This window comes from Centroberyx gerrardi, chromosome 15, assembly GCF_048128805.1.
Source record: "Centroberyx gerrardi isolate f3 chromosome 15, fCenGer3.hap1.cur.20231027, whole genome shotgun sequence".
NCBI lineage: Eukaryota > Metazoa > Chordata > Actinopteri > Beryciformes > Berycidae > Centroberyx > Centroberyx gerrardi.
Genome location: NC_136011.1, coordinates 14,768,788 through 14,794,980, shown reverse-complemented (window position 1 = coordinate 14,794,980; position 26,193 = coordinate 14,768,788). Strand labels below are relative to the sequence as shown.

The 26,193-nt window shown below is 40.7% G+C and overlaps 1 protein-coding gene across 1 annotated transcript in view; it reads left to right on the top strand.

Annotated features, from left to right (window-relative positions):
• The first annotated feature begins 472 nt into the window (after positions 1–472).
• Positions 473–26,193, top strand: part of hpse2 (heparanase 2) — a 54,094-nt gene continuing 28,373 nt past the window's right edge. The window contains exons 1-3 of the mRNA XM_071904493.2: positions 473–759; positions 3,197–3,351; positions 3,862–4,023. Of these exons, the coding sequence (XP_071760594.1) occupies positions 473–759; positions 3,197–3,351; positions 3,862–4,023 (604 nt within the window). The remainder of the gene's footprint in view (positions 760–3,196; positions 3,352–3,861; positions 4,024–26,193) is intronic.

Sequence of the window (26,193 nt, the reverse complement as noted above, 5' to 3'; positions counted from 1 at the left end):
TGAAATTAGTATGCATCTATTTTATAATTACAGCATTTACAATTTTTGTGGGCTTTTTTTTTTTTTTTTTGGTCAACAGATCATACTGTGCTCACCTCTAAAACCTGGACTCCTCTCCATATGAGCTGCGATGACTAGTTCTGCGTTGTTTGCCCTCATACCTCAGAGAACCTTAGAGGGGCGGTGCTGCCTCCTCTCCTCCGCCCAGCTTCTGGCTCTCACAACCGGGAAGGCTGGCCAGGGGCGTGCGCTCTTCTCTGCAGCTCCCAAAAAATACTCTGAGGGGCGGGGGGCAGAGGGGTGAGACAACTAGACAGGAAGACAAATCCAGATCTATGAAAGTGAGGTAAAGACGCACCATCGAACTACGCCACAGCAGTGTTGTTTTTCTGCCTTTTTCCCACATTACCTCTAAGCAGCACAGCAGGGCCCCGTTACGCGCATAGATCCTCCTGCTCTCCAAACCAAGAAGATGCCCAAAGCGTCACCGTGCGTATTCCCATGGTCCTCCCTGTGGCTGGCATCTTTGGCTACTTTGGTAGTGCAGTCGGGGCTCTCTTCCTCCTACTCCTCCTCCTCCGCCTCCTCCTCCCCATATCAGAGACCTGTTGCCGGCGGGAAGCGGCCGGGCTTCATGGAGAGGACGCTGGTTCTCCTGGACGTCAACACCCGCAGTCCAGTCAAGGTCCTGAACGACAACTTCCTCTCCTTACAGCTGGACCCCTCGATCATCAAAGACGGGTGGCTGGACTTTCTGAGGTAGAAACGGCTTCTTATCAATTATATCGATCTTCAGCGGTGTCCACGTCTGACTATGCACAGCGGTATTGGTTCTGTTCGTTACGCACGTCGTAGCCATGTTGTTAGCATTTTCACAGAGTGGATCAAGACGTTTCTGCTTGAGTCAGGGAACTGAATGGTCTGATGAGCCCATATTACTGAAGGAAGGTTTTATTGAGAATGCCAAAGTCTAATGCTATGAGGTAATTTAATAAGGCGACCTCTGGAGACAGCGAGTGGTTTAAAGCAGACCCATGTGGGCTCTATATTGGTGTCATCATACAGTATGCCTGCTGTGAAAATATGCTGTGTCCCTTGCCTGTATAGGCAACACTGCAAAAAATGTCTATCTTGACTAGTGAAAATGTTGTGTTTTATCTTATATCTTAGAGTCATTAAATCTTATTTTTCTGAAAACAACTACATATCTTCCAATTGGGTGAAATAATTTCACTTGGTTCCTTTTTTTACCCAAGTGTCATTTTCTTGATAGTGGAGTAATTGGCTTATTTCTAGATATTTTCACTTGTTTCAGGACATTTCTCAAAACAGGTGGAGATCTATTGGAAACTTTTTTTTTTTTTTTTTTTTCAGATTTTTCTACATGTTATATAAGCCGAGAATTTTAGACTCAATGTTGGCATGAATTACTTGTTACATTGACATTTTTTGCAGTGTACTAAACCCTGTAGCTTGTAACAAATGAATTGTGTGTAATGTCAAGAAAAGGTTTCTTTCAGGGCTTCAGTACACAGGGTGACAGTTTTGCAATCAAAACGACTCTAGTCTTCATCATGTGCTGCTTTGGATCTTATTTTGAAGTAGCAAAAATTGTTACTCAGTCACATCGTAAGCCACACTATAACCTAACATTGTCAGAGAGTTGTAACTATGATGCAAAACAATAGAAAATGTAACACGTGACATGTTGTTATATAAGATGAATGGGCCTACTACATTAAGGAATCGGAAATCATTCATTGCCAAAAAGTGATGAAGGGGACGAGAACATGTTAGTATAATATTATCTATCCAACTCTATAGCCTATTCCTCTCTTCATAATAAAAGAAAGCAACAACAATATTTATACAGTATGGTGTAGGCCTAGTTCAGATCATCCCATACATCCATATGAGTATTTTTTAATTTTCACTTTAGGATTCACCGCTCACCTTTTTTCCTTTTCGGATTACTTGCATATGAACTGTTGTACTAGTCTATATGAATTAGGCAATGGTTTGTTATTTATTATAATCATTGTCTGCAATTATTCATTTGATATAAACACATAAATACAATTTAAGTTAATCCAATCAACTAGTTTTGGTGTTTAGTATACAATAAACAAGTTGTGCAGGCCTCTGTAGGCTCTACTGTATTTTATAGGCCTGTCACTTTCTATTTTTACACCTTATGTCATGGAAGTCAAGCCGGCGGCCACATAATTAAACAGTGATTTACAAAATATAAAAATAAAAAATAAATGAAACACCCTTTTTTCAAACTCCATGTCCTTTTTATTCTATTTCGAACCACCAAATTTTCCCAGTTGCAACCTTAACCCAAAGCTTTATCACCTCAAGCTATATTGCTCTTCTTAGCAAAATCACTGGGTGTAATTACACGGTGTTTCAGTTTGTACATTCAGCCTATTTTAAATTATGAAAAGTACAAATATAAAACAAACTAAAGAATCTCGATTTCACCCGTGGAATGAGCAAAGCGCAATAATTTATCTAGGCCTATTATTTAAAGTGATATTTGTTTTCAGCGCCAGGTCACTTGGGAAAACCCAGTATGAAATGTAATATCCATTTCATATCTAATCACGATCAGTGGGAAATAGCAAACTCCTTCAAATTTAAAATGTATTGCTCTCAAATCGTCTCTAAACAGTAGAGATGTGTGTTACGTGCCCCCTTCAATCCCCCGCTCTACAGGTTACACCACAGTAGCTGCTGCTTCCTAAAGCTCTTCCACTGGATAATAGATGATGCTGAAGTCATTCACTTGGTAGCGCATTTGTTGGGTCAGCTGTTGTCGCAGAGAATGGCAGGTTTTGCCCTGAATAAAGTTTTGTGATACGGTGTTTTGACGCTTTTTTCCCCTGCTATGGGCTTAAAAGCCGTTGCAATGCAAAAGTTGTCATTTGTAAATTCATAATTGAGTGAAGAGACAATATTTAAATAGATAATAGGCCTACCTATAACATGTTGCTGATGAAACAGTAAAGTAAAAGTTGTAGATAGAGGAATAACAGGCAACAGGCTTTTCTAAGTGGTTTCTGTGACGCGCTCTCTTTCTTGTGTTAGTGATTAAAATTTGGACCCAGACAATTTAACAATATTTATTACCACTCCATTTTAATTGTGAAGTAAATTCTGTCGATGTTGAGGGTGGTTTTGCTTTGTCCAGCTCGAAGCGGCTGGTGACCCTGGCGCGCGGCCTGTCCCCGGCCTTCCTGCGCTTTGGCGGAAAGCGGACGGATTTCCTGCAGTTTCACAACCTGAAGAACCTCGCCAAGTTCAGAGGACCCGGGCCAGACTACTATCTGAAGAACTACGAAGACGGTGACTAGACAAACATTCCTCTTTCACTCTGAAATATTGCGCTACGATACCGCTACATTTTATTTGGAGCTAAACTATGTAGCTATGGTGTTCCTGGTTGGTTTTGTGCGTGACGTTGTCTTTGTGTTGTGAGTCTGACTCTGTCTTTGTGACTATGACTTTATGACTTTGATTACAGTTCATTGCAAAACCAAATTCCTTTCCACTGAAGGTTAAATTGGTTGTTATTTAGTTTAAACAGCGGTCATTTCCAGCTGGAATATACTAGGATTGGACTAAGAATTTGAATAAAAATTGAAAAAATAAAAATAAAAATTGACCAGGTGTTTCTAATTTGTGCTTTGTATTAAATCTTGATGAAGGAAAGAACATAACAGTGTACAAATTGAAATATGTTGCCCATAACAATGCATCAGCAAAAATATAATTTCAGATAGTCTTCACTTAAAAGGTACTCCTATGATTTTTGATTGAAAGTTTGCTCATGGTCTCATCTGTGCCGTCCTGCAGACATTGTGCGCAGTGACATCGCTCTGGACAAGCAGAAGGGCTGCAAGCTGGCCAACCATCCTGACATGATGCTGGAGCTGCAGAGAGAGAAGGCTGCCACCATGCAGCTCGTCCTGCTCAAAGAGCAACTCTCCAACATCTACAGCAACATCACAATAACAGGTAGGAGATCACACACACACACACACACACACACACACACACACACGCACACACACACGAACACACACACGCACACACGAATCACAATTTGTGAAATTAGGTCTGTTTTGGCGTGTGCTCATACCCTAAACTTAAACAAGCGTATATCCCCACAGTTGACATAACACGGTATGCACAGTGTGGGTCATGCACACTGCACGTGCACACACACACACGCACACACACATACATGCACGCACACAAGGTTCAAAGCATGCCAATGTAAACCATCAGCTTTCAGAATGACAAATGTAATTTGTAAAGAAGGAATGTGGGGATGGATAGAGGGGTGCAGCAGCAGAGGCTAGTAAACAGAGCACTGACATTTTCACTGGTTACAGTTAACTCAACCTGACCGCAGAAGGAACTCTGGAGTCTTGCCTTTGGGTGGGCTGCATTTCTTATCTATTTCTGTCATTGACTAGTGTGGAAACTAGGAACTCTATAAAAAAAAACTGAATTTTTTGCCTGGTGAAATAACTGCAATCGGTAATGAATCAGCCATAAAACTATGCTTGGCTCAGTGAAGTCCATAAAAAGAGTGACTGTGTGACCAGAATTGATCGATTACCATCGACTGTGTGGCTTTTATACGACTGAGCATAGCCCTCTCAATTAAAAGTATTGTTAAGATAATCAAGAAGATGATTAAGCTACAGAATGGAGTCTCCAGAACTTACCACAAATAACATTTTTAATGTATTGGGGAAACGAAGAGAAAAAAATGCTTTTTTAAAGGGACATTGAATAATCTTATTGACCTCTATTGGCGACCAGTAGAAATTAAAACATTGATAGAACCATATCTCCTCTTACACAAGTCTGTGGTACAGGCTCCGCCCCCACCTCCCGTCGCCTTAAGTGTCTTGGGTGGGAGTTTTTGTTCCAAAACAGAGTACGGGCCAGCAAGTGAGTTTTGAAAGAAATCTCAGCTCCTGGTGAAGTAATGGTTGAGTCATTGGTTTTGATCAACAACCATATCAACCCCCCACATATATATCATGGTAATTTTGTGCTATGGGGCAGTAAAAATCTTACTTATTTCCCCTTTAAATAGTTACAAGGTCAGACATGGGAATGTACACTGCAATGAGGTAATTGTAGATCCAGAGAAACACTGAAATTTTAGACATTAAAGAATGTATGCAAATATTCCAATTCCACTTGTGGTGAATCCAGGTGAATGTGTCACCAATAAGTCAGTTCATTATATATGCAGCATCAGTGGACTTGCACGAGTGGCTCTGCTATGTGTTTTCCACATTTTCAAAAGGTCTTGCTTTCCTGGAATGAAATGACCCTGTCTGTGTTGCCGTATGAATTATAAAGGAGGATATGCACACTATGTATCGGCTGTGTATTCTCAACTAGTCTCAAGGGCAGCCATCAAAACATGCCCTTCTTGCATCTATCAAAGTAGGGAAATATGGAGGAGAACAATTTGGACATACCGAAAGGCAGTAGAGGGCCAGTTCACAAGTTCAGGAGTCACCTAGTATAGCAGCCTGTCATTAGTTTTGTCTTGGTGCGACTGGAAGTGCACTAAAGCCCTTCACTCTTTGTTGGTTGCGTGTAATTTTAGTGCTGTAGAAATTTAAATATGCTATATGTAGCATTATCTTGGTATAATTAACGAGACAATTGGTAGTCTCTATCTCACACCAGTGGTATAGTAGGCTACTAGTGCAGATTTCCCGCCAAATCCGACCTGGTGGCACACAATGTAAAATGCAGTGTAGAGGCCAGTAGAGACAAGGCCGCTGCTCGGGCGCGTGAAGAGTGCGGTCGCGCTTTAGGGGGCCTCACGCCAGACTGGGAATCTCTCTCTCTTTTTCCCTTTAATAAATGTATAAATGTTCACACATGTAATAATCATATTTATTAATATCAATCATATAGGACTACAATTTAGCATAATGGTGATTTTTAGCATAAAGCCTATGTGACGACATTAGATAGATTTGTAGAATTGTTTTTTTTTATATGTGACCTTACATGATACGTCTGTTTTTTGGGCACATTTGACACATGGTGTATTTGTGTGGTGCAATTGCGGGTGCTAAAATGATGAGAGAACAAGACAGAGGGAAGGAATTTGAGTCAGGGGCTAAAAAAAATAAAAAAGAGTAAAGGAAAGGAAGAGTTCAGGGCCTCGCTGAGAGGTTCCTTTGAGAAATTTCCTACAAAAACCAGCGAGGCGGCCTCCGAGTCTAAGACGTTAGCAAAGACGGCGATGAAGCTAACGCTACATGGTGAGAAGCTAGCACTAGCGTCAGCCGGGGAGAAGCTGGCACTACAGGCGCAGCCAGGGATTGTTGCGGCCCAGATCTTCGGGAGAGGTGATGATGATGCGGAGGCAGAGGAGGGTAACAGTAGCCGTCACGGTTGCCATCCTCTCAATTGAAAAGGACATTGTATCCAAATTGGATTACACAGACATTATTTCTGAGTTTGCTGCAAGGAAAGCCAGGAGGAAAATTCTCACATAATTCTGCTGCTCTATTTGGTGAGTAACATACCGTAACTGGATTCATGTCAATGATAGCGTGGCATTATTCAGTGTGGGGTATGACTGCTTTATAAATCATAAATCCTAATATAAACATGGTTGTAAACTAATCTAAATACTAGTAGCCTAACTAGTATTCTATGGCTCAATATCTGTCAGCAGTACATGTGCATGGTGCCAACTTCGCACTGGGCCTCGCATATCTCCCAGATGTCCCTGGGCAGAGGCTGCCAATGTTCTCAGTGATGATCTCGTTTGTTTACAGTAATTATACTAATGTCTCCAAATGAATGTAGTAATAATTTATTGATGTTAAAAGTCTACACATAGGGCCTTTAAGCTTATTCTACTGTTGCACTGATTGTAAATTGCTCTGGACAGGAGGGGTGGCTAAATGCCTGAAATTTTAATATTAAAAATTATTTTCCAGGTGGAAACAATGATGAAATATACAGTTTAAATGGTGCAATAACATATTTCTGCTAAAGAACCAATGAATGTTATTTTTCCCAGATGCTAGACATTTGTGCATCCCTGAGTTGATTGATTATGACCCTGCGGAGGGCTCTGTCTTCCTAAATGCTGGCTCCTGGTGTCATGGTTCCTATTAAGGGGCAGGAGTAGAGTTGTGAGACAGAGCGTGGCGGCATGCTGTTTTTGAGCAGGTGCCATAGTTGTTATCAGGCTAGATGGCGGGGAGGGGAGACGAAGCCAAGCAGAGGGACTTTATTTACCTAAAGCCGATTTACTGTGCAGTGTTCTCACAGAAAACCCCCATTCTTCATCTCAAAGCACAGACACAACCTCCAGGGCCGCCCTTGGGAAATGTTCCAGAAAAGTCTGAGGGAAATTTATCAAAGATTGTTTGTAAAGGTGGTGCTGCTGTTTTCATTCTGTCCTGCAAAATGTACATGAAAGGAAATGAAAAGTTATTACCAATAGAATTTAACACATACTGGATGTTTTAGAGGGCAAATAACTAACCAAAATAAGCATTAATAATGCTGATAGAGACATGGAAGACTAGTGTGGCTCTGGATGTGTGTTTAAATAATGGCCTCAGTATTATACTCAGTTGAACTTCAGTCCTTTCAAAAGAACTCTAAGCATGTTGCGTATGCATGTTGCATACTGTAGAAACCTGGATCTGTGCATGGACCTCTCATCTCTGAGAGATGGAGAGAGTAATAGGGCTACAGAGGCACTGGGGAGGTGTTTAAATAGGGTCTGGTAACAATCAGCCTAGACCTACTCTGTGTGTGTGCGCGTGTGCATGTGTGTGTATGTGTGTGTGCGTGCGTGTGTGTGTATGTGTGTGTGCGTGCATGTGTGTGTATGTGTGTGTGTGTGTGTGTGTGTGTTTGTGAAAGCAGGTGGTGTTTAAAGGTCCTTTAACAGTCTCACTCCATCCTTTTCCACTCACCACTGTCTGACCCTTGACCCAGGCTTGTTAGAGCTATCAATAATGGGGCCACTCCGAGCCAACACACACTCACACGCACACGCACGCACACACACATGCACACACACGCAGCGGGGGAATTACGCTGAGAAAATACCCCAAGCTCAGACAAGGCAGAGGTCATGGTCACCCTCATCCAATGTCTCTCCCCAGGAGTTTGCCTTCATCACAGGGGGATCAGTTCTTCATTTCTCCCCTCTCTTCCTCCTCTCTCCATCAGTTCCCCTGCTCCCTCTTCTCTGCAGCTCCAACACCTCTCCCTCTCTTTTTCTCTCTCATGTTTACTGTTAGCTTAGCTGTGTATATTGTGACTTCATGTGAAAGTCCTGTGTTTATTTGACACTTCAGAGAATGAGGCCGTCAGTCCGTTCAACTTGTGACCTCAAAGGCCTAATCCGTGTGTTTAAGGCTTAAAGGATAAACACCACTCAATTTAGGAATTCCTATATTATGTTATTCTTATGGTCTAAGACAGACCGATCAATATTTGTGAACACGAACAAAAAGAAAAATCTTCCCAAAGCAGAGAAACCGGAGAACCAAGATTCAAACTTAGGATGTCATCCGTTATAAGGCCCGGAGCCACTCATGAGACAATGAATTGGAGACTTGTTTTTGGACTCATAACGCTTGTTTGAGTTTTCATAGTGTTGTCAGTTCTGAACCAGAAATGAAGAATGTACCTTAATGCCCAGAAAATCCCCTGGGTGCTCTCCCAATCACTCTACCATCTTTGCCAATTCATTCTCTTTGGAGATGCTCAAGACTTTATAACTGATGGCATCACATGTTTGAACTTTCTACTCGAGTTTGAGCTTTACTCTTGGTTTTGGCTTTGGGAGAAAACTGTTCATGTTAAAAAATACTGATTGGACTGCCCTAGACTTTAATTAGACGTGTACATTTTAAGTTTTGTGAGATCTTGTTTTGCTATTTCTATACAAACCATCAAGTATTGGTCTTTGAGACGTTTCTTTCTAGACATTTCAGCGGAGAAGGACAGCAACACATGTGCACAACTGAAAAACAAATGTAGTGAGTTCAGCTGTAAGAGTGAGAGAATCAGTGTTTGTCAGAGTGTGTTTATGTGTCTGAAGCTTGCATACAGATGGGAATACCTGCGACCAGAACATTATGTTGACAGAATGTTATATGGTAGGAGAAATATGTAGAGACATATGTATGCACCAATACATTACTTTTAACATATTTTAGGTGAGCTGGAGCTCCTACAGACTGATGTAAAATAAGAAACAGAAGAATAACTTGCTGCTTATGTTTCATTGGAAATAGCCTTGGAATAAAGCAAGAGACAATGAATAAAATATAAGACGAATAACTAGGAAAGGATAAGAGATGGAAATGGTAGCTGCAAGGAACTGGTTCTAATCTGGGGTTTGTGGTCGAACCATAGTCTGGATGGTGAGGTTGCCTTGAATCATTGTTTGTGGGACCAGGTTTTTGAATTTTGGACACTTGCAGATACAGTGAGTCAATAGTGGGGAGGGAAGTTGGGAAGAAAAGCATTCTGGATGAGCTGCAGTGGCCGAGTAGAGTTGGGAAATAACCAGGATTTAAACATGGACCAGAGTGGAGTTCCTGGAGAAAAGAAGAAGGCACACCTTGTAAAGTGCAGATCTATAGCATTAGGCTCAGGCTAGAATGTGAGTTGTCTTGAGTCACGCTGATATTCTTGTCCGTCCGGAGGAGGGTCACCATCTTGTCGTCAGTGGTGATGGAAAGCCTTTAAGGTGGTTAGGATTTTGCCAGCGGAGAACCGCAAGTGAGTCTTGAAGCCTGAAAAGGTGGACACCCATGTGGATATGTCAGCCGGACATGTAGGAATAAATGCCTTTACCTCTTACCTCTTAGTTTCTAAGATCATTTCTGAAACTGAAACAAACATTTTAATAGGTATACAAAAGCCCTCCATTCATTGTCTTGACTGCTCATGTTCACAAATACTGAATGGACTATCCTACACCAAAGGAATAACATATTGAATTCTAAATTGGAGTGGTACTTCCCTTTAAATCCTAGTTTCCTAAATAGTATACCAAATTACACTGCACACAATTCAGAAATCAACCTGTCAGTGAGTTTTTAGGAGACTTTTTTGAATCCAACAACTAGGTGTATAAGGAGGACAGTGGATAGCGAAACAGCCGACAGAGGAGGGCGGTAGGTTGGTTTGAAGCCAGGCTGTGTAAGCTGTCTTTGTTTGATATTCTAAGTATTGGTTAGAGGCAACACACTCAAGAGTTTTGGAACAAAATGAAGGGAGAGATAGCATTGTTTTTAATGTTAAATGAGTCAAAAGTTGGCTTCATGAGCAGCGGTGTAACTGGCTGATCTGTAGGCAGATGGTATGTAGCCTGACGTCATGCACACACGTGTATGTGCGATCTCTCATTCTATCTCTCTCTCTCTCTCTCATTCTACCTCTCTCTCTCGCCTTCTGTTTCTTAGTCTGAGCTCACATAGTATCAAGTGGCACAAACGTTTACAAAGTCTAATCAATTGTTAGGCCTATAGGTAAACACTGCTGTGACTATCAGACTCTAATACCTAAAACATTCTCTTTGAACTAACACAGGAGTATAGCAGCCACAGGCAGAAGGCCCACACTGTGAGATCTGCAGGGCTCCATCTAAAGGAAACATGAGAAGAATGACAATATAGAAAGACATAAGACACTTGAAGCAATACCCATGCAATATAATGGCACACACAATAGCATAATAGATAAAATACTATTTATGTCACTCTTGTTATAAATCGTGTCGTTGACAAAATGCATTTAGTGGCTAAAACTAAGCCACTAATGGGAACGTAAGGCAGGAGTTTGAAAATCTGGAAACACAAATATGAGGAGCAGACACTGAAAGGGGAATTTACTGAACATCTGTGAATGGCTTGAAAATGTTTTCATCAAAACAAGTTGGCACAGCTGTCTATAGTCAGAGGGGCTCTAGTTAACTTTCTGTTTTTACTCATTTGAAAATCAAAACACATTTTCTTGCAATAGTGGGAAACATGCTGCTTCATCCTTCCTATTAGTTCTGCTATATGACTCCTCCCAGCCTTTTATCCACTCTCTTCTGGATCTCATGTTGTTTAAACTGCTTTTGTATAAAAGTATTGTTGCTCCAGCCTTTGTCTTATCACTTTGTTTTAAATTTCCTAAGTAAATACACATGCACATACACACACACACACACACACACACACACACACACAAAAGGCCATGAGGGAGGTATGAAATCTGATGGATTTTAACTTTTGGTGCTGTAGCTGCTTCGGTACCCAATCCATCTCCAGCTCAGTACTGGATGCAGATTTGTGAGATTCTTTCCTGCCAAGTTTCACACTGTAACACTGCAGCATGGTTAGTTGCCGTGACAGCTGGAGAATGAATATAATCTGGTTTGATTCTCTGATATCCATAATGATGTTATTGGGTATGAACTGCCAGTTGTGGATCTTGGATAGACCAGGCGTTGAACAAAGAACATTAAAGGTTCATTTGTATGTTTTTACACACTATGGCTAGCCTGTCTGGACTGCCAGCAACTGAAGGGAGTCGAAACTCATATTGCCGGTGTTAGCAGACCACACAGTGTCCTAAAAATGTCTTTTACACAAACAAATTATGCATAAAAGAGACATAATGTGGTGGAGCACCAACTAACGCCCATCAGAGTTGCACAATTCAGAACTATAGATCTGATAAACTTTTCTTTCTGAAATGTGAATTGTCTACACAGTAAAAAAAATAAATAAAAAAAACCTTTCCTTTCCTCCTCTCATAATGGAACTTTACCTTGCAGATTGGTTCTTTGAAATATACAAATGAAGCAATATCTGTGAAATGTTTGTTTTGAGGTGAGATGTTTTTTTTTTTTAAATAATATCCATGGATTGTTTTTCATCTCACCTGCAGAAATTAGTAATCACATCTCTTTTTTTCTGTTTTTTTCTCATCTCATTTTAGTTTAGCACTTTTAGTCACTTTGCTTCTACATTTTATCACTGTTAAACTAAATTAAACTAAACTATTTTCAGTTCAACTATGAAATAATGCCAGTAAACAACAGACTGAGAATAATACAATAAAAACACACTAGCCGTGATGCTGCTGGCATGAATCAGGCACAACTAGCTGAGCTCTTGGCATGTGGTGAGGAAGAGCGATGTCGCTCTCTGGGTCGGGCAGTTTGAGCTGACGCCCTCTGGCTGCTATAAGAGCGCCAAAACTCAAGTAAAAGAAGAGGGATTAATTTATCACCACTGCAATTAGATTGCTTAATTTGCACATTAAATAATGTAGTGCCTTATGCCTGTATAAAAACTTAATGTTTTGCACTGGTGAGTCACTCTTTTCATCACTTTATTGAACTATTGTTTCCCTCTAGTCTCATTAACTGTGTGCATGGTGCATGATGTGCTGATTTGCTGTGTGGTTTTTATTCAAAACCATCTCTGCAAACTAAAATTACTAGCAGTTAGGTTTCAGTGTAATATATGAATGGTTTTCTAGGATTTCTGCATTTATCCTCACAACCACCATGGCACCTTATTGTGCATTTTTTCAGCCAAATTGTGTCTTAAATCATGTTTGTATCATAGCATATTTCTAAAAGAAAACAATATAAGCTATTATTTTTTATAATAATTACAATTATTAGCATACTAAAATTTAACTGATATATTAAAATATGGTATGTTACTGATATATTAAGAGTTTGTAATGTAATGTGATTTAATGGAGGATAGCTGGAGAAGCCTTATTTTAGCATTTTGATGAAAATGCTTAATTAATTAAAAAAAAAAAATTGCTCCATAAATACTAAAATTCAAATGTATTTTTTGTTTTTAATTGTGGTTTTTGATTTAGAGAACTTGAATGGCATTTTAATGATCATTTAGAGTCAAAACACTAACAGGATTAACATTTAGCCCTTTGCAATACCCGTTGTCAATCTGTTCTCAATCTATCATAATATAGAACAATAATAATAGCCAATTTTATTTTTAATAGCCCATCTAAAAACAGAGTTTACAAAGTGCTTCACATAAAAACAGAAGAAACAACACAAAATAAGTAATGAAAATAAATTAAACTAGGCACAAAAGAAATTTAAAAAAACATATAAAAGACAAATAAGATAAATTACCACATCAAAGCCATTTATGAGTGTTGAGATCTCTGAGCAGAGATTTAAAAGACGATACTGATCTAAAGCCAGCCTGAGTTCCTCAGGTTGGCTATAGATCATTGTTCCACAATCCAAGAGCCCTGATGGTGAACAGCCAGTCTGGTCTTGAGTCTAGACTGAGGAAACATCAGAGGAGCCCGGCCAGACCTCAGGCTGCGGTCGGGTTCATAAGGGGTTAAAGGGTTGGTAGTAGAGCTAGGATGCATACCTAGTCTTCAAATCAGTTCTAAACCTGACCAGGTTAAAGATGCTAACATTGGGATGATATGGGCTCTTTGTTTAGCACCAGTTAAAATCCTAGCTGCTGCATTCTGTACAAGGTGAAGATGTGATATTGACTTCCGACTGAGGCAGGAGGTGTAAAGGGAGACGATATGAAATAATCAGTGACTTCCAAATTGGCAGAGGATTAAAACTTCGTTCACTTCATTTTTCAGATATTTCTCAATTGACACAAACAGGAAGATACTACCCTTTTAACCTGATCTTCAAATGTCAGATCATTGTTTGTTTGTTGACCAAATATAATTATTTCATGTTTACTGACATTGAGTTTGGATCATTGGGTTTTAACAGCAGATATAGCTGGGTGTCATCAGCATAGCAGTGAAATGAAACATTCTGCTTACTGCGTATTTGGCCAAGGGGGGGCATGTACAGTGAAAAGAGGTTTGGACCAAGAATTGAGCCTTGCGGCACGCCACTGTAACCACTAAAGTTTCACTCATGGAAGCAATATCTACAGGGCTTGAGGCTCGCTCAGAAAGTGAACACATACACGTTGGCATTATTACCTACCTTTGCATTTTGGATAAATTGAATTTATGATAGGCTGATTTTTTTCAGTCTCACCTGTCAGTTTACAATCATCAGCAATGATACAAGCTCAGCATGACAAGCTCTTGATTGCCATTGCCTGTTTTATTTTTTCCTTTACTCTTTCCACATGGCCTACACACATCCACAAGTTTCTGTTTTTCCTTGGTCGGAGGAATACCTAGAGTGTTTAAGTCACGAATGGACATAACATGTAATTCCATGTGTTTGCAATATGCCCTGAGACAAGTGCCAGCAACCTGCAAACGAATGTCATTTTAATAGCCTCATGCATGGGAAATGTTTGAAAGCACTCCTTCCTCTCCTGTGATCGTTTGGCATAACCCCCAACCTCCACATTTTTTTTTTCTCAGAACTCTAGAAAACATACGTTTTGTGTCAAATTTCAAATCATGGCACTGTATTCTTGTCTACACCAGCTTTTACCAACGGGATGGACATGTAGCAAGAATGCCAGTACCTGTGTGTGTGTGTGTGTGTGTGTGTGTGTGCCTGTGTGTGTGTGTGTGTGTGTGTGTGTGTGTGTGCCTGTGTGTGTGTGTGTGTGTGTGTGTGTATGTGTGTGTGTGTGTGTGTGTGTCAGCTCTGTATGGGTCCAGATGAAGTTGTTATCCTGAGGGGAAACATGCCTCCTTCATTACCAGCGAGACACATTTTATTTCCTTAATTTGACTCTCAGGCTGTCAGGCGTTATTTATGAGATTGCCTTATGTGGTGTGTGTGTGTGTATGCGCATATGTATGTGCGTGTGTGTATGTGTAAAGCATGACTGGAAGTAAGGGCTAGGAAGCTGTAACCAATGTTTAGGGAGGTGATTTGACCCGGTGTTTAAGAACGCTACACTAATGTCCTCTTCTTTCAACTACTTACACTGGAATTAAACACACTCATTAGAGTCACACAAATGTTTGTGTGTGTTTGTATATATTTCTTCTTGTGTGTGTGTGTGTGCGTGCCTACGTGTGCGCGTGAGTGCGCATTCCCTCAACTCTTCGGCTTCATTTCAAAATAGATCTGAGCTTGATCCGTGTGTTCAGTATGCTCGAGATTATGGAGATAAATAGATAGCATCCTTCCTCTTCTCTTCACCCTCCTCATCTGGCTTTGTGCTATTGCTGCGTCCATGTGCCTGGACTGGATGCCTCTGTTGAGCTTTCTATCTGTGGTTTTCAATTACACATTAACTCTCCTAGTGTCTGTCAAGCCAAATGAATATCAACAGCCCCTACGCTCACTTGAGCACACATCAACAACAGAATCAATATTTTAAAACTGTTTCCTGCTGAAAGAGAATAAATAGATTGTTTCAAATCCTTTGCCTGGATGTGTAAGTTCACCTACGCAACTGAGGAACTGCCTTCCACAGCCTGCCAGCTAGTGTTCATGCTGCACCACAGGGGACATCAATCTCTCTGGGTCCTCCTCTGCTCAAGCCCCATATATTAAACTCCCAAAAAATGTAGCTTGCATAAGAGTTTGGCATGTTTCTGCTTTGGCCACTTGTGAATCCTCTTTAATTCTGTTTTTATTCTCTCTGAGCATATGTCTGCTTGGATTGTGTTGGACCTTGTCAGAGGCCATCTATCACTCCTCGGTGTCCTGCTGCGCTGGAGATTCACAGAGCAGCTCTCTCTGGCCTCAAAATGAGAAAACGAGGGGAAGAGGGAACAAAGATGGATTAGGAGAGAGGGAAGGAGAGGAAGGAAAGGTGGAATGGAGGGAGTGAGAAGTGAAATGACAGCAACAGAGGGATGAAAAAAGAAGGGAGGGGGGGAATACAGCAAAGGAAGTATAGAAAGAACAATAAAACACCCAACTCAGTACATTTCCCCCCTATATAAGACCAACAAAGATGGTTTTCTGTGTGGTTTAGCAGACTTTCTCTCAATCCAAGCTCTTTTTTAACATTCCAGCGCCGGCATTTTAGCGCTGCTCCCTCCCAAAGGTCCATCTGACACCTGCGGAGTAAAACTGTGCCTTCAAGGTCGGATCACTGGGCGAGCCTGTCAGTGCTCGGGGTTCAGCGGTTTCACACTTGTTAGACTTCCCAAAGGCCTCATAGCGCAAATTATATCTTTAGAGTTCTCTTAAGAAAACATCTTCGATATCGAGGGTGTTTCCAAAAACCTTTCACGAGCCACTGACTTTAAAATTTGTTGTGTCAATTTCTGGTTACCACTGACACCCACTCATGGAAAAAGGAGTAGCTCATGTTGCATATTATTTTCCTTCCATCATTAATTTAGTGCACATGCCGAGGTTTAATTAATTATATCGTTGTGGTTCCTGGTACATTCATGTTGTAATATTGTTATTAATATATTTAGATACGATGAAGTTGTGACCCATTCCATTAAACAGTAAGATTTCCGCCACATTCTCTACGAGAAGACAAAAAAAATACTACTAATAATTGAGAAAACATGTGTCCGCCCTTGTTGAAGGGTTGAGCAAGAGACTGAGCCCCTACCTGCTCCGGAGGCAGCGCTCCTGGCTGCTCCTGACCTCTGACCCCCTGGTGACATGTGGACATGAATGTGCCTCAGAGGGATACGTGAAGAAGCTACTTCCTAATTACACCGTGTGTAAGATGGTGACTGAAGAGCTCTAAAAACATCTGGCTGTTGCTTGTTAAAAACAAATCAAAATTAAAATTGCAAAAAAAATCATAGATGATCTTGAAGGCCCCAAAACGCTTCACTTAAAAAAAAAGAAACTATAAATAAAACCTATAAATACATTTAAATAAAAACGGCCACACAGAGTGAAGTGTTTGTCTGCATTCGTTTAGATCATTGTCAACACACTTTCCTCAACCGTACAAATGACTTGAAGGAACGTCTGAACTTTGGCAAACATTAATGAAATAACCACAGTATTTCTCAAAGTCTTGTTCATGAATTTTCAAGATCATGCACTAACGGAAAGAACAGCAGCATCAGCATGGGAAGAAATAAAGCAGTTTTTAGGCTTTTTAGGCTCATGAATTTCCCTTCTTGCTCACCTTCTAGCTCATTAAACCTTTGATCTGATGTGTCTATCTACATGCCAGATAAGGGGCTGATATCCTGTTTGGATTGCACTGAGTTTTTTTGTTTACCCTTGTTTTCTAGTGAAAGAAAACCTGCCTGGGTTGTAAACTCCACTTGGGGTAATGATGCAGAGGCACCATGGGCTGTGTGTTTTTTGGTCAGATGGAGCTTTGAAGAACAGTCTCTTTCAGTCAGAGCCCACATTTCTGTCAGAGCCTGGCTATTTGTTTGTTTATAAATCTAAAGAATGTGCCAGAAGCCTGGATGGACACATATGGAACACAGTTTAGGTTTGGCTGTGAGGATAGTAACCTACTTTTACTAAGACCAACAACAGATAGTGGTTTGGCTACATCCTAAGATCAGTCACCTCTGAAAAGTTTATTGGCTCATTAGAGGGGTAATAGAGGCTTAATGTTAGACGTGTGACCAAATTGTTTTCTTTTTCTTTGCCAAAGTCTGTCTTTGTTTCTGTTGTTGTTAATTGGCTTGCGTATCCAGTAATTGGCGCTTTGGGATTTTATTCGGAGATTTAATTAGATGCTGGATGATGTATGGTCACAAGATTACAGGCAGAAAATATATAAACTTTTTTACAGCCTTTTTTGCTTAGGCAGCACAAGACAACTGAGATGTATTTGATATACTACTGAACTGTGATATAATTCCATACATGCAATTGCAGTTTAAGTTAAGATTTGATTTGTATCAGCTAACAATGACCAGAGTCTGTTTTGAATTCAAGTTTATCTTAGCATGATGAATGAATGAATGAAATAGATAGATAGATAGATAGATAGATAGATAGATAGATAGATAGATAAGACTTAGCTTGACTCATGACCTGGGCTCATGAGGTTTAGACACTTTACCCTTGAATCTGCCCTCCAAGCCCTGCACTCCCACTGCTGTTTGATTCTGAAGGAACTTCGGTCTACGGGATACAGCGCTATGTTATTGAAGGAATTTTATGAGTTCATAAGTGTGTAATGAAATTTGCCTCGGTCAGAGAAGTGAAGCACGGAAAGGAAAAGTGGAATTGAATTTTCGGTGGTATTTTCCTGAGACCTGCATCCCCTTAGGGAGCGGAGGGGACTGCTTTCAGTGGCCCAGGCAAGAAGAGGCCAAGTGAAACCTTTCCCTGAGGTTTTGAACCTCTGCTGTGAATGGCAGGAGCCGACACCTCTAACCAGGAGCAGATGTTTGGCTGACTGGGTCTGGCCCGGTCCTCTCCCTGGCAGAGCAGGAAACCAGCGGTCTGACACAGCCAGCATGCCCTACTCGCACAGCTAATAGCCTGGCCCAACACTGCTCGCTCCCTGCTTGGTGAGCTCCATTAGCTTCATAATCAGCCCGGTCCAGAAAAGAGCTGGGAACAGAGCCACGTCAAGAACTGCTGTACAACAGCTTCAATACTGCTGACCTAGCACAAGGATAATGTTGCAGATGATACTGTTGTACCGTTGAACAAGTGATATGTCTTCTGTTTTTGTTCCAACTTTACCAAGTGTCATTTTTTCTTCTCTTCCTATGTGTAGTTGTTAGCAAGCTGCTGTGGAGGTTAATATTTGTGACTTTGAGTTATTAATCATATATACTTTCCAAAAGAATATTCTGCACCAGGTGCGTAGGCATGCTTTGGCAAAGATGGCAATTTGCCATCCATTTTCCTTACATTTTGGAAATTGCATGGTGAAAAGGACTCCGATAGTGAATCAAATCATTGTATTTCTACACAAGATGCAAAACAAACTTTTGACCAATAGAGCTTGACCTTCACTTTTGATCAGCCAATGACTGATGAAAAACACAAAATAACTACAAACAGTATAAAACATTGCTTTCTTTAACTCGTGAAAGTGTGAACCCCCTCTGTTTCAGCCTCATGTGTGGTAGTTAGCTAGCACCAATGTCTAAACAAAGTTCTCTATAGAAATGTATCCAAAAAAAAAAAAAAAGAGCCTCCTCCAACACCTGCCCCAGTTCTAACGATTGATATCTTACTCACCAGATATGACACAACATTTTCTGTATACTGACCCAAAAACATTTGAAATGATCAAATGAAAATATTTTGATAAATTGGCTTACAGCAGTATCTTTTCGTTGCTATCTAACTATCTATCTGCAGACCTATTTAGGCCTAATTGTTAATTTTCTGCTGCTTAGGTTACCTGGTTACTGGCCTGTGGCCTTGTTTCATGCTCTTAGATTTAATGAAACCATCCAATTACAAAATCCTGGCTACGCTACTAGTCCGCTCACTTATTTTGCTCCAATCAGGTAGTTTATTATTACCTAAGATGCAATGTTTTGAGCACCAGCTCTTCATCAGAAATGAAAACGTATATAAACCGACACTGTGTAAACATCCATCATGCCTTCCTGGCCAAGTGATGTGATGCATCATCTCACCACAAACATCCTGAGGCAATGTATGAGATATGAAAATGTATACAATGTTTTTCACTGTTACAACCCCAGTACAGATGGGTCCAAAATGCTGTAGAATGTAAACAACAAGTACAGAATCATCATAAAAGATGGATCATAAAATAAATAAATAAAAAAAAATTTAATTTAAAATGTGACATATATTCCTTTTAACTGTTCTGTCAAACCTTTGAATTTGAATCAGGATCAGACTGTTGGCTATTATTTACTCAGTGTGGATTATGGTTGACTAAAGAATAACCAAGTATTGAGACTTGTAACCTAAAATCATAACAGTAGTAGTAGTAGTGTCCTCTGCCTATTTCCCTTTTATCCTCTGGGAGGAAATTTGAAGAACCACACTGTAATTAGTAATTTCTTGCACAGTGGGAGTGGGTTGATGGTTTACTTGGATCGTTCCTTCAGAGCCTCAATACACTGGAGTTCCATTGGTCAGTTGTGTTTGCATCATGTCAGAGTTAAAAAAAAATAATAATAATAAATGAAAAAGAAATGTAGGCTATACAGTACTCTGCAGTAACGGCGTACTTTTATGAGGTTCTCAACAAAGGGTGCCAATGATTTTCCTCCTCCAAACAGACTAGTTAACCGAAATGTAATAAAACATACAAGACTAGAAGGCACTCAGTAGAGCGCAAACCTCCGCCAATGCTGAACAATTCTCTAACTTTCAAAGCTGCAGCCTCAGTAATGGTTTGTGTTTGTTTATCGTTTGTCCCACTGGTTTGTTTTTCCGACAGAATAGCACGTGACCACAATGCTGTTTAGCGGCCGGCTTGGAAGAACCGGATGTGGGACTTTCCACCAGTACATGAATGCAAGATAATAGTTACGGCTAAAAAATGAAAATTGTCCAATGGTGGAAATCCCAGATCTGGATCACCACCAAAATTGAATCAACTGATCCTTGGGCCAAAGGCTATCTGTCCACCAAATTTCAGCCAGATTCACATTAGTGAGGTTGGTCTGTATGAGATTCCTGTTTTAAAACCTGTGACCCTCCAGGTGCGTGACAGACTGTGTGAGCAGGAAGAGCAGACTCAGAAAGTCACTTCTGGCTCGGGTAAAACCAGCAGGAGCTCTGCAAACACAAGACTGATGATATGATGGCTTGAGACCTTGGGAGATATTTGTGGAGGTGAATGGTTGGAAAAATCCCCATCCCCTTTGTCCAGAAACATCTGGCAGAAATATCCATCACAGCACTGGGACAATTCCCATCTTATAACGGGTTGCTACATAAACCCAAATGGGACTTAAAACTTAAGACCTCTTGGATTTTGGGACTGGCTGAGGCAGGTGCCCCCTGCAGTGTTTGGCCTCACATCTGCCAACATCTTGGAAGAGTGCTGTGGCTGTTTCTTTTGCATGGTTTCCTAGAGCACCAGAGTCTTTCTTTTACTTTTGTGATAACAAAACATATGAGTTATATGAGTATCAGTTATTTTATACTTTGACCAAACTAAAGCCTTGAAAATTGCTCTCTGGTTCACTTGAACTCCATGTTAAATTAGGAGTTTCAAATTGTCAGCTCAAGCTTTGGGGGGAATTCATTACATGGCATCACGGTAATGTGAATTAAAAATATGCAATTCATACTAAGAGTACAAAGATACTTGACAGCGGATGTTTTATTACATTTTAGTGGATATTTTATGGATTACTTATTATTAAATGGTAAACATTATATACCTCTTTATGTCTCACATTCAGTGGCAAAATTGTGCTAATGTTTGTATATCAGAGAATCAAACTGTGCAATTTCAACTGATTTTTCCAAATGACTAGTTATTTCATAACTATAGACAGCTTAGTAGGTTTCAGTTTTTAAACAACTTCCCACTTTAACAGTGACCAGCATCTGATATCGTAAATGTAGAATTACCACTAAAACATATGAAATGCAAGCCGATGATCCTCTAACTATTTAATCTGGCTCTGCTCATTCAGTTGAAGAGAGAACCTGCAGTTTAACTTTAGTGTAAGTAATGTGTGTGAATATAGTTTTAGAGTGGGAGATGATTGCTGTGATTATAGTGATTATTCTAGCAGTGAAAGGGAGTCTGGGATACAGTGTGTTTGCTTTGGTGTCCTGCTTGGGATCTGGTCTTCATAACCCTCATCCATCACACGGCCTGGGATCAAAGATACGCCTCTAGAGCCGGGAATGTAGCAGATGTTCTAAATGCCCCGAAACAAATGTAATGTTTGCGCTTAGTTTGCCACTCATATGATTTTTAGACCATGACGAATTCCGAGGTGTTAAAAGAGGAATTTGTTGAGTTGAGCAGTGAGTTGCCTAGGATGAGTATGCATGCGTTATCTGTGGGTTTAATAGGTAATTTGTGCTGTGTTTGCTGGTTAAGCAGGTGTTTTATGGGAAGAGCTGCAGGCATTGTTTTAAGCCCAAACTCTTTGATGGTGCGGGGGCAGCAGACCCCTGGGCTAATCTCTCTCTTGTTTCACTCTGTCTGTCCTGAGGAGTCTTGTTTCTGTGCAGTTACAGAGCAATCAGTGCTCAATTACAGCATCAGCAGAGGTGTGTGAGGAGATGGCTAAGCAGATAAGCGCTGGAAGCTTTACAACCAGCCTCTTTGGAGGTGACAGTGTTACTAATTTCCGGCAGTAAAAATGTCAGGCGTGGCTTTCACAGCGCTATCTTCTGGGGCTCTGAGTTGAAGAAGCTACATTATTCTGACACTGTAATCAGATTATTTCTTTTTTTGTTGTTTTTTCAGCACTAAAGAACTGAACTGCTGCACAGAACAGCTGAAAATATAGTGTTCAAACTGAACTTGAGGCTGTTTTTGTAACATATATCTATAAACAGAGTTACAGGTAGACTCAGACAAATTCCTTTTGGGGGGTTTGGAGGTCCTATCTGTATATATTTAATAACTTTGTATATACTGTATAACTTTAGCCTCTCAGTGTTGGCCATTAGAATGGTAAAATGGGCTACACAGTGCCAAGATGTTGCACATCTCGTCCCGTAATGAGATCACACAAGTTAACTGAAAAACAGCATTGTTTTAGGATCCTATCATGCCTTAGACAGACATAAACTTTCGGTTTATTATAAAGGGATCATTCATAAACAGGCTTGGCCAGTGGAAACAACTGTAAAATGCTTTTTCTTGTTAGTGCTTTGGTTGTGGTTTGTAGGTAGCTCCACAACGCAAACAAACAAAAGAGACATCATGATGTTTCTCTCATGGGAACTAATCCTTTTCCACACACCTTGTTCCTTTACAAGCCAAACACAGTGAGTATTTAAAATAAAAATTTAAGATTAGTATTTAAAAGGCGTAGTTTTTCCATTAGGAAGTGATAGATAGTATCCATTGCCAAACAGATGTGAAAACCACTCACACCACATACACATTTCCCTCACACTCTGTTCCCCCAACAAGTGGTTTCAGTTATTTGGCCCAAAGCCAGCAAAAGGCAGTTGATGTTACTTTGTCCACTTCTCTGTCTTTGATTTTATGTCTATACTATGGCATGTACTCAGGTCTGTGAACAGCACTCACACACACACACACACACACACACACACACACACACACACACACACACACACACACAGGAGAATAGAAAGTGGATACACTTTACATCCAGAGCAATGTGTTCAGAGATGTTAACATACCACTCCACTCACTCACTGGCTCTGTCGACTTGCTCTGCCTCTCCTTACACCGGGCGCACAGGAGGGGGCCACACGCAAGTCTAGTCACAGCAAATTCTCAGATTGAGATAATCTCTCTCTCACACTCTTGTTCACACACACACACACACACACACACACACACACACACACACACATACACACACACTGGTCCCCCTCAACCAACTGAATTGAAAACAGGTGCCCGCCACATATCTTGCATTCTTCCAAAACACAAAAGTGGTTTGACCTGAATGGTTTAGTTGGAGTCGAGCCACCCTGTATGAAAGAAGAGTCCATGTGGAGATGTGTGTGTGTAAACATGGAGGCGTTGGGTTCTGTGCAACATGCTAGTGGAGCAGCACAGACTGAGACAATATTGGAACCACATTTCTCCCTCTGTACAACCCTAACATGCAGTGTCAAGTTAACATCAGGATGAGTCGCAGATACGCCATGTGAACATAGCATACCACCGCATTTAATAGCTTTCGATACAGCGACCACAACAGTATACTGGTCCGGCTTTGACCGATATGGATGAACGATCAAAATGCATTGCGTCGATACCTCTTGGTCCTTTCTTAAACTTTTGACTATCTTTAAAAAAGTTGCATTGGAAACGTCAGTCACAGAGATGATCTTATTTCAGTCACAGTGTCTCTCTCTCTGTGGCCACAGAGGATCTGGTTAGTATAGGAACTGGTCCAATGAGAAACAGAAGGCAGAGAGCTGCTAGCTGCCGCTATGGACGAACCACTGGAGCTGGTCAGATGAAGGGGAGAGGAACGACGGTATTCAACATTTGTCTTAAAACGATGATTGAGGAGTTGATGAAAAACGTACTGCAGTTGGGTTTTCTTGGGCTTTTAAGCAGTTTACTTTAGAATCTTTCATAACGGATCATGGTGTATGTCTGTGAGTGTGTGTGTGTGTGTGTGTGTGTGTGTGTGGTGTGTGTTGAGTATAAAAGTTGAATTACTTTTCAATCCATCTGAATAAGAGCTGAACCACTGTCATCATTAATTGTCCTCAATATGTTGAGTACAGTTTGATTGATGTATTATCTGGGAGGAGGCGTTTCTACAATGCTTTCCCCACTGTGTACACAATGCAAATTGTGTGTGTGTGTGTGTGTGTGTGTGTGTGTGTGCGCACGCGTGCACTACATACTGTCCAAGTCGATGTAATGTGAGTTGTTACAGCTGACAGAGAAAATTACAGCATCTCTGCTCTTACATATGGAAACGTTGCAATGAACATGATGTCATTTCATCCACATGTCCTCCCCCCTCAAAACCCATGCTTTTAATCCATAGAATATGAAATTATTACCATATACTCAAGGTCTTTATCTAGTAAGCCCATATTTTGAGCCGTATTTTGAGATCATGTTCATGTTCGTGAGCACATCAACACAGACAATGTCGACACACACACAACACATTCACACACGCCTAAGGGTTCTTGAAGCTTGAATGCAACATACACATCTTTAGATATGGAAAAACATATTGTATCCATAAACAGGAAAAAAGTTCAGAATTAATTTCTCTAAACAGCCTTCTCCCCTGTCTGCAGATGTCTCTTGTGGATTGGGTTTTGATTTGGCTTTTAAGGCGAGCCAGAACTCAGCTCAAGTCTCTTTGTGTGTGCGTGTGTGTGTGTGTGTGTGTGTGTGTGTGTGTGTGTGTGTTTGTATGTTCCAGACTGACTTTGATGGGACCAAACATCCAAACTGACATTCGCTGTGGCAGTAAGCTGTGTCTGGCAGCAAATCAGTATATTTCTGGATCGAATAAAACCAGAGACAGAAAACAAAGTTCTCTCTGCGCTTCCAATTTTTTTTTCGTCCCAAGGCGTAAATGATAGCGAATAAAAGAATATATATATAAGACGAGAGCATCTGACTAAGAATGTGAATTTGGCTTTGTTTTCACTGCATACCTGTGGTACCATTAGGCTGTTAAGGTGTTAACTTCCCTCAAGTGAAGACTAGATTAATACATGTTAAGTCACAGCTGATTCCCCAAAACAAACAGTACTGAGGAAAAAAAGAAACACTTTACATAGTTTGTAGGTTCATGAGATTGACAGTATAGGGAAACTGAATGATTGTTGTTACCATTGGGATGCGGGGACAAAGTTGAGTATGTCTGTATCCATTTGTCAGCTTTGGTGAGAAGGAGCCTAAATTGTTTGAGGAAAGTCTTTCACAATAGTGCTGGGCCACCGCCGCCAGAGCCACGTTAACGCGTCCTGCATGGGGCCCTGGGGCCCGGGGCTTAAGGACTTCAGGGCCATTTAAGACCTCCTCTCTCTTGTTCTGTATACACGCAACAACAACAACAACAACAACAATAATAATGCAGATGTTCAGGCCAAATGAAGTGCAAATCCATCCTCGACTAGCCAATATGGAGAGAGCCAGCAAACAATATCATAAGAGTAACTTAGCCTATCAGCACCACAGCCAATATCCAAATAATGTGTTGAAAACAATGACCTGACACAGCCTGCAGTAGAATAGAAGTGGAAAGAGAATATCTTGGACAAACACAACACCACAAGCAGAAAAACACCACAAATTAAAGTCACACTGCCACATTTGCAAGTAGAAAAACAGTATAGTCCCATTGCAAGCAGTCAACGCTGCACAGAAACACAAGAATAGACTACAACCAGTTGGCGCTGCATTTATCACATTGCAAACATTCGGCACAGCACAGAGAAAGTTAAAGTGCCATCATTGATTGGAGGCTGCCAATCAAGTGAGGTTATAGGCTACAATAGTAACATACTGACCACTCAGTGCTTTGTAAAGATTAAGGACTTATGATATTGCGACTATTAGCTATTCTATATGCAACTTGGCCAAAACTCACTACCATAAAATGGTAGTAGTAAGTAAAGTAAAACAATCCTCAATTTATAACTGCACTAGGCCAGAT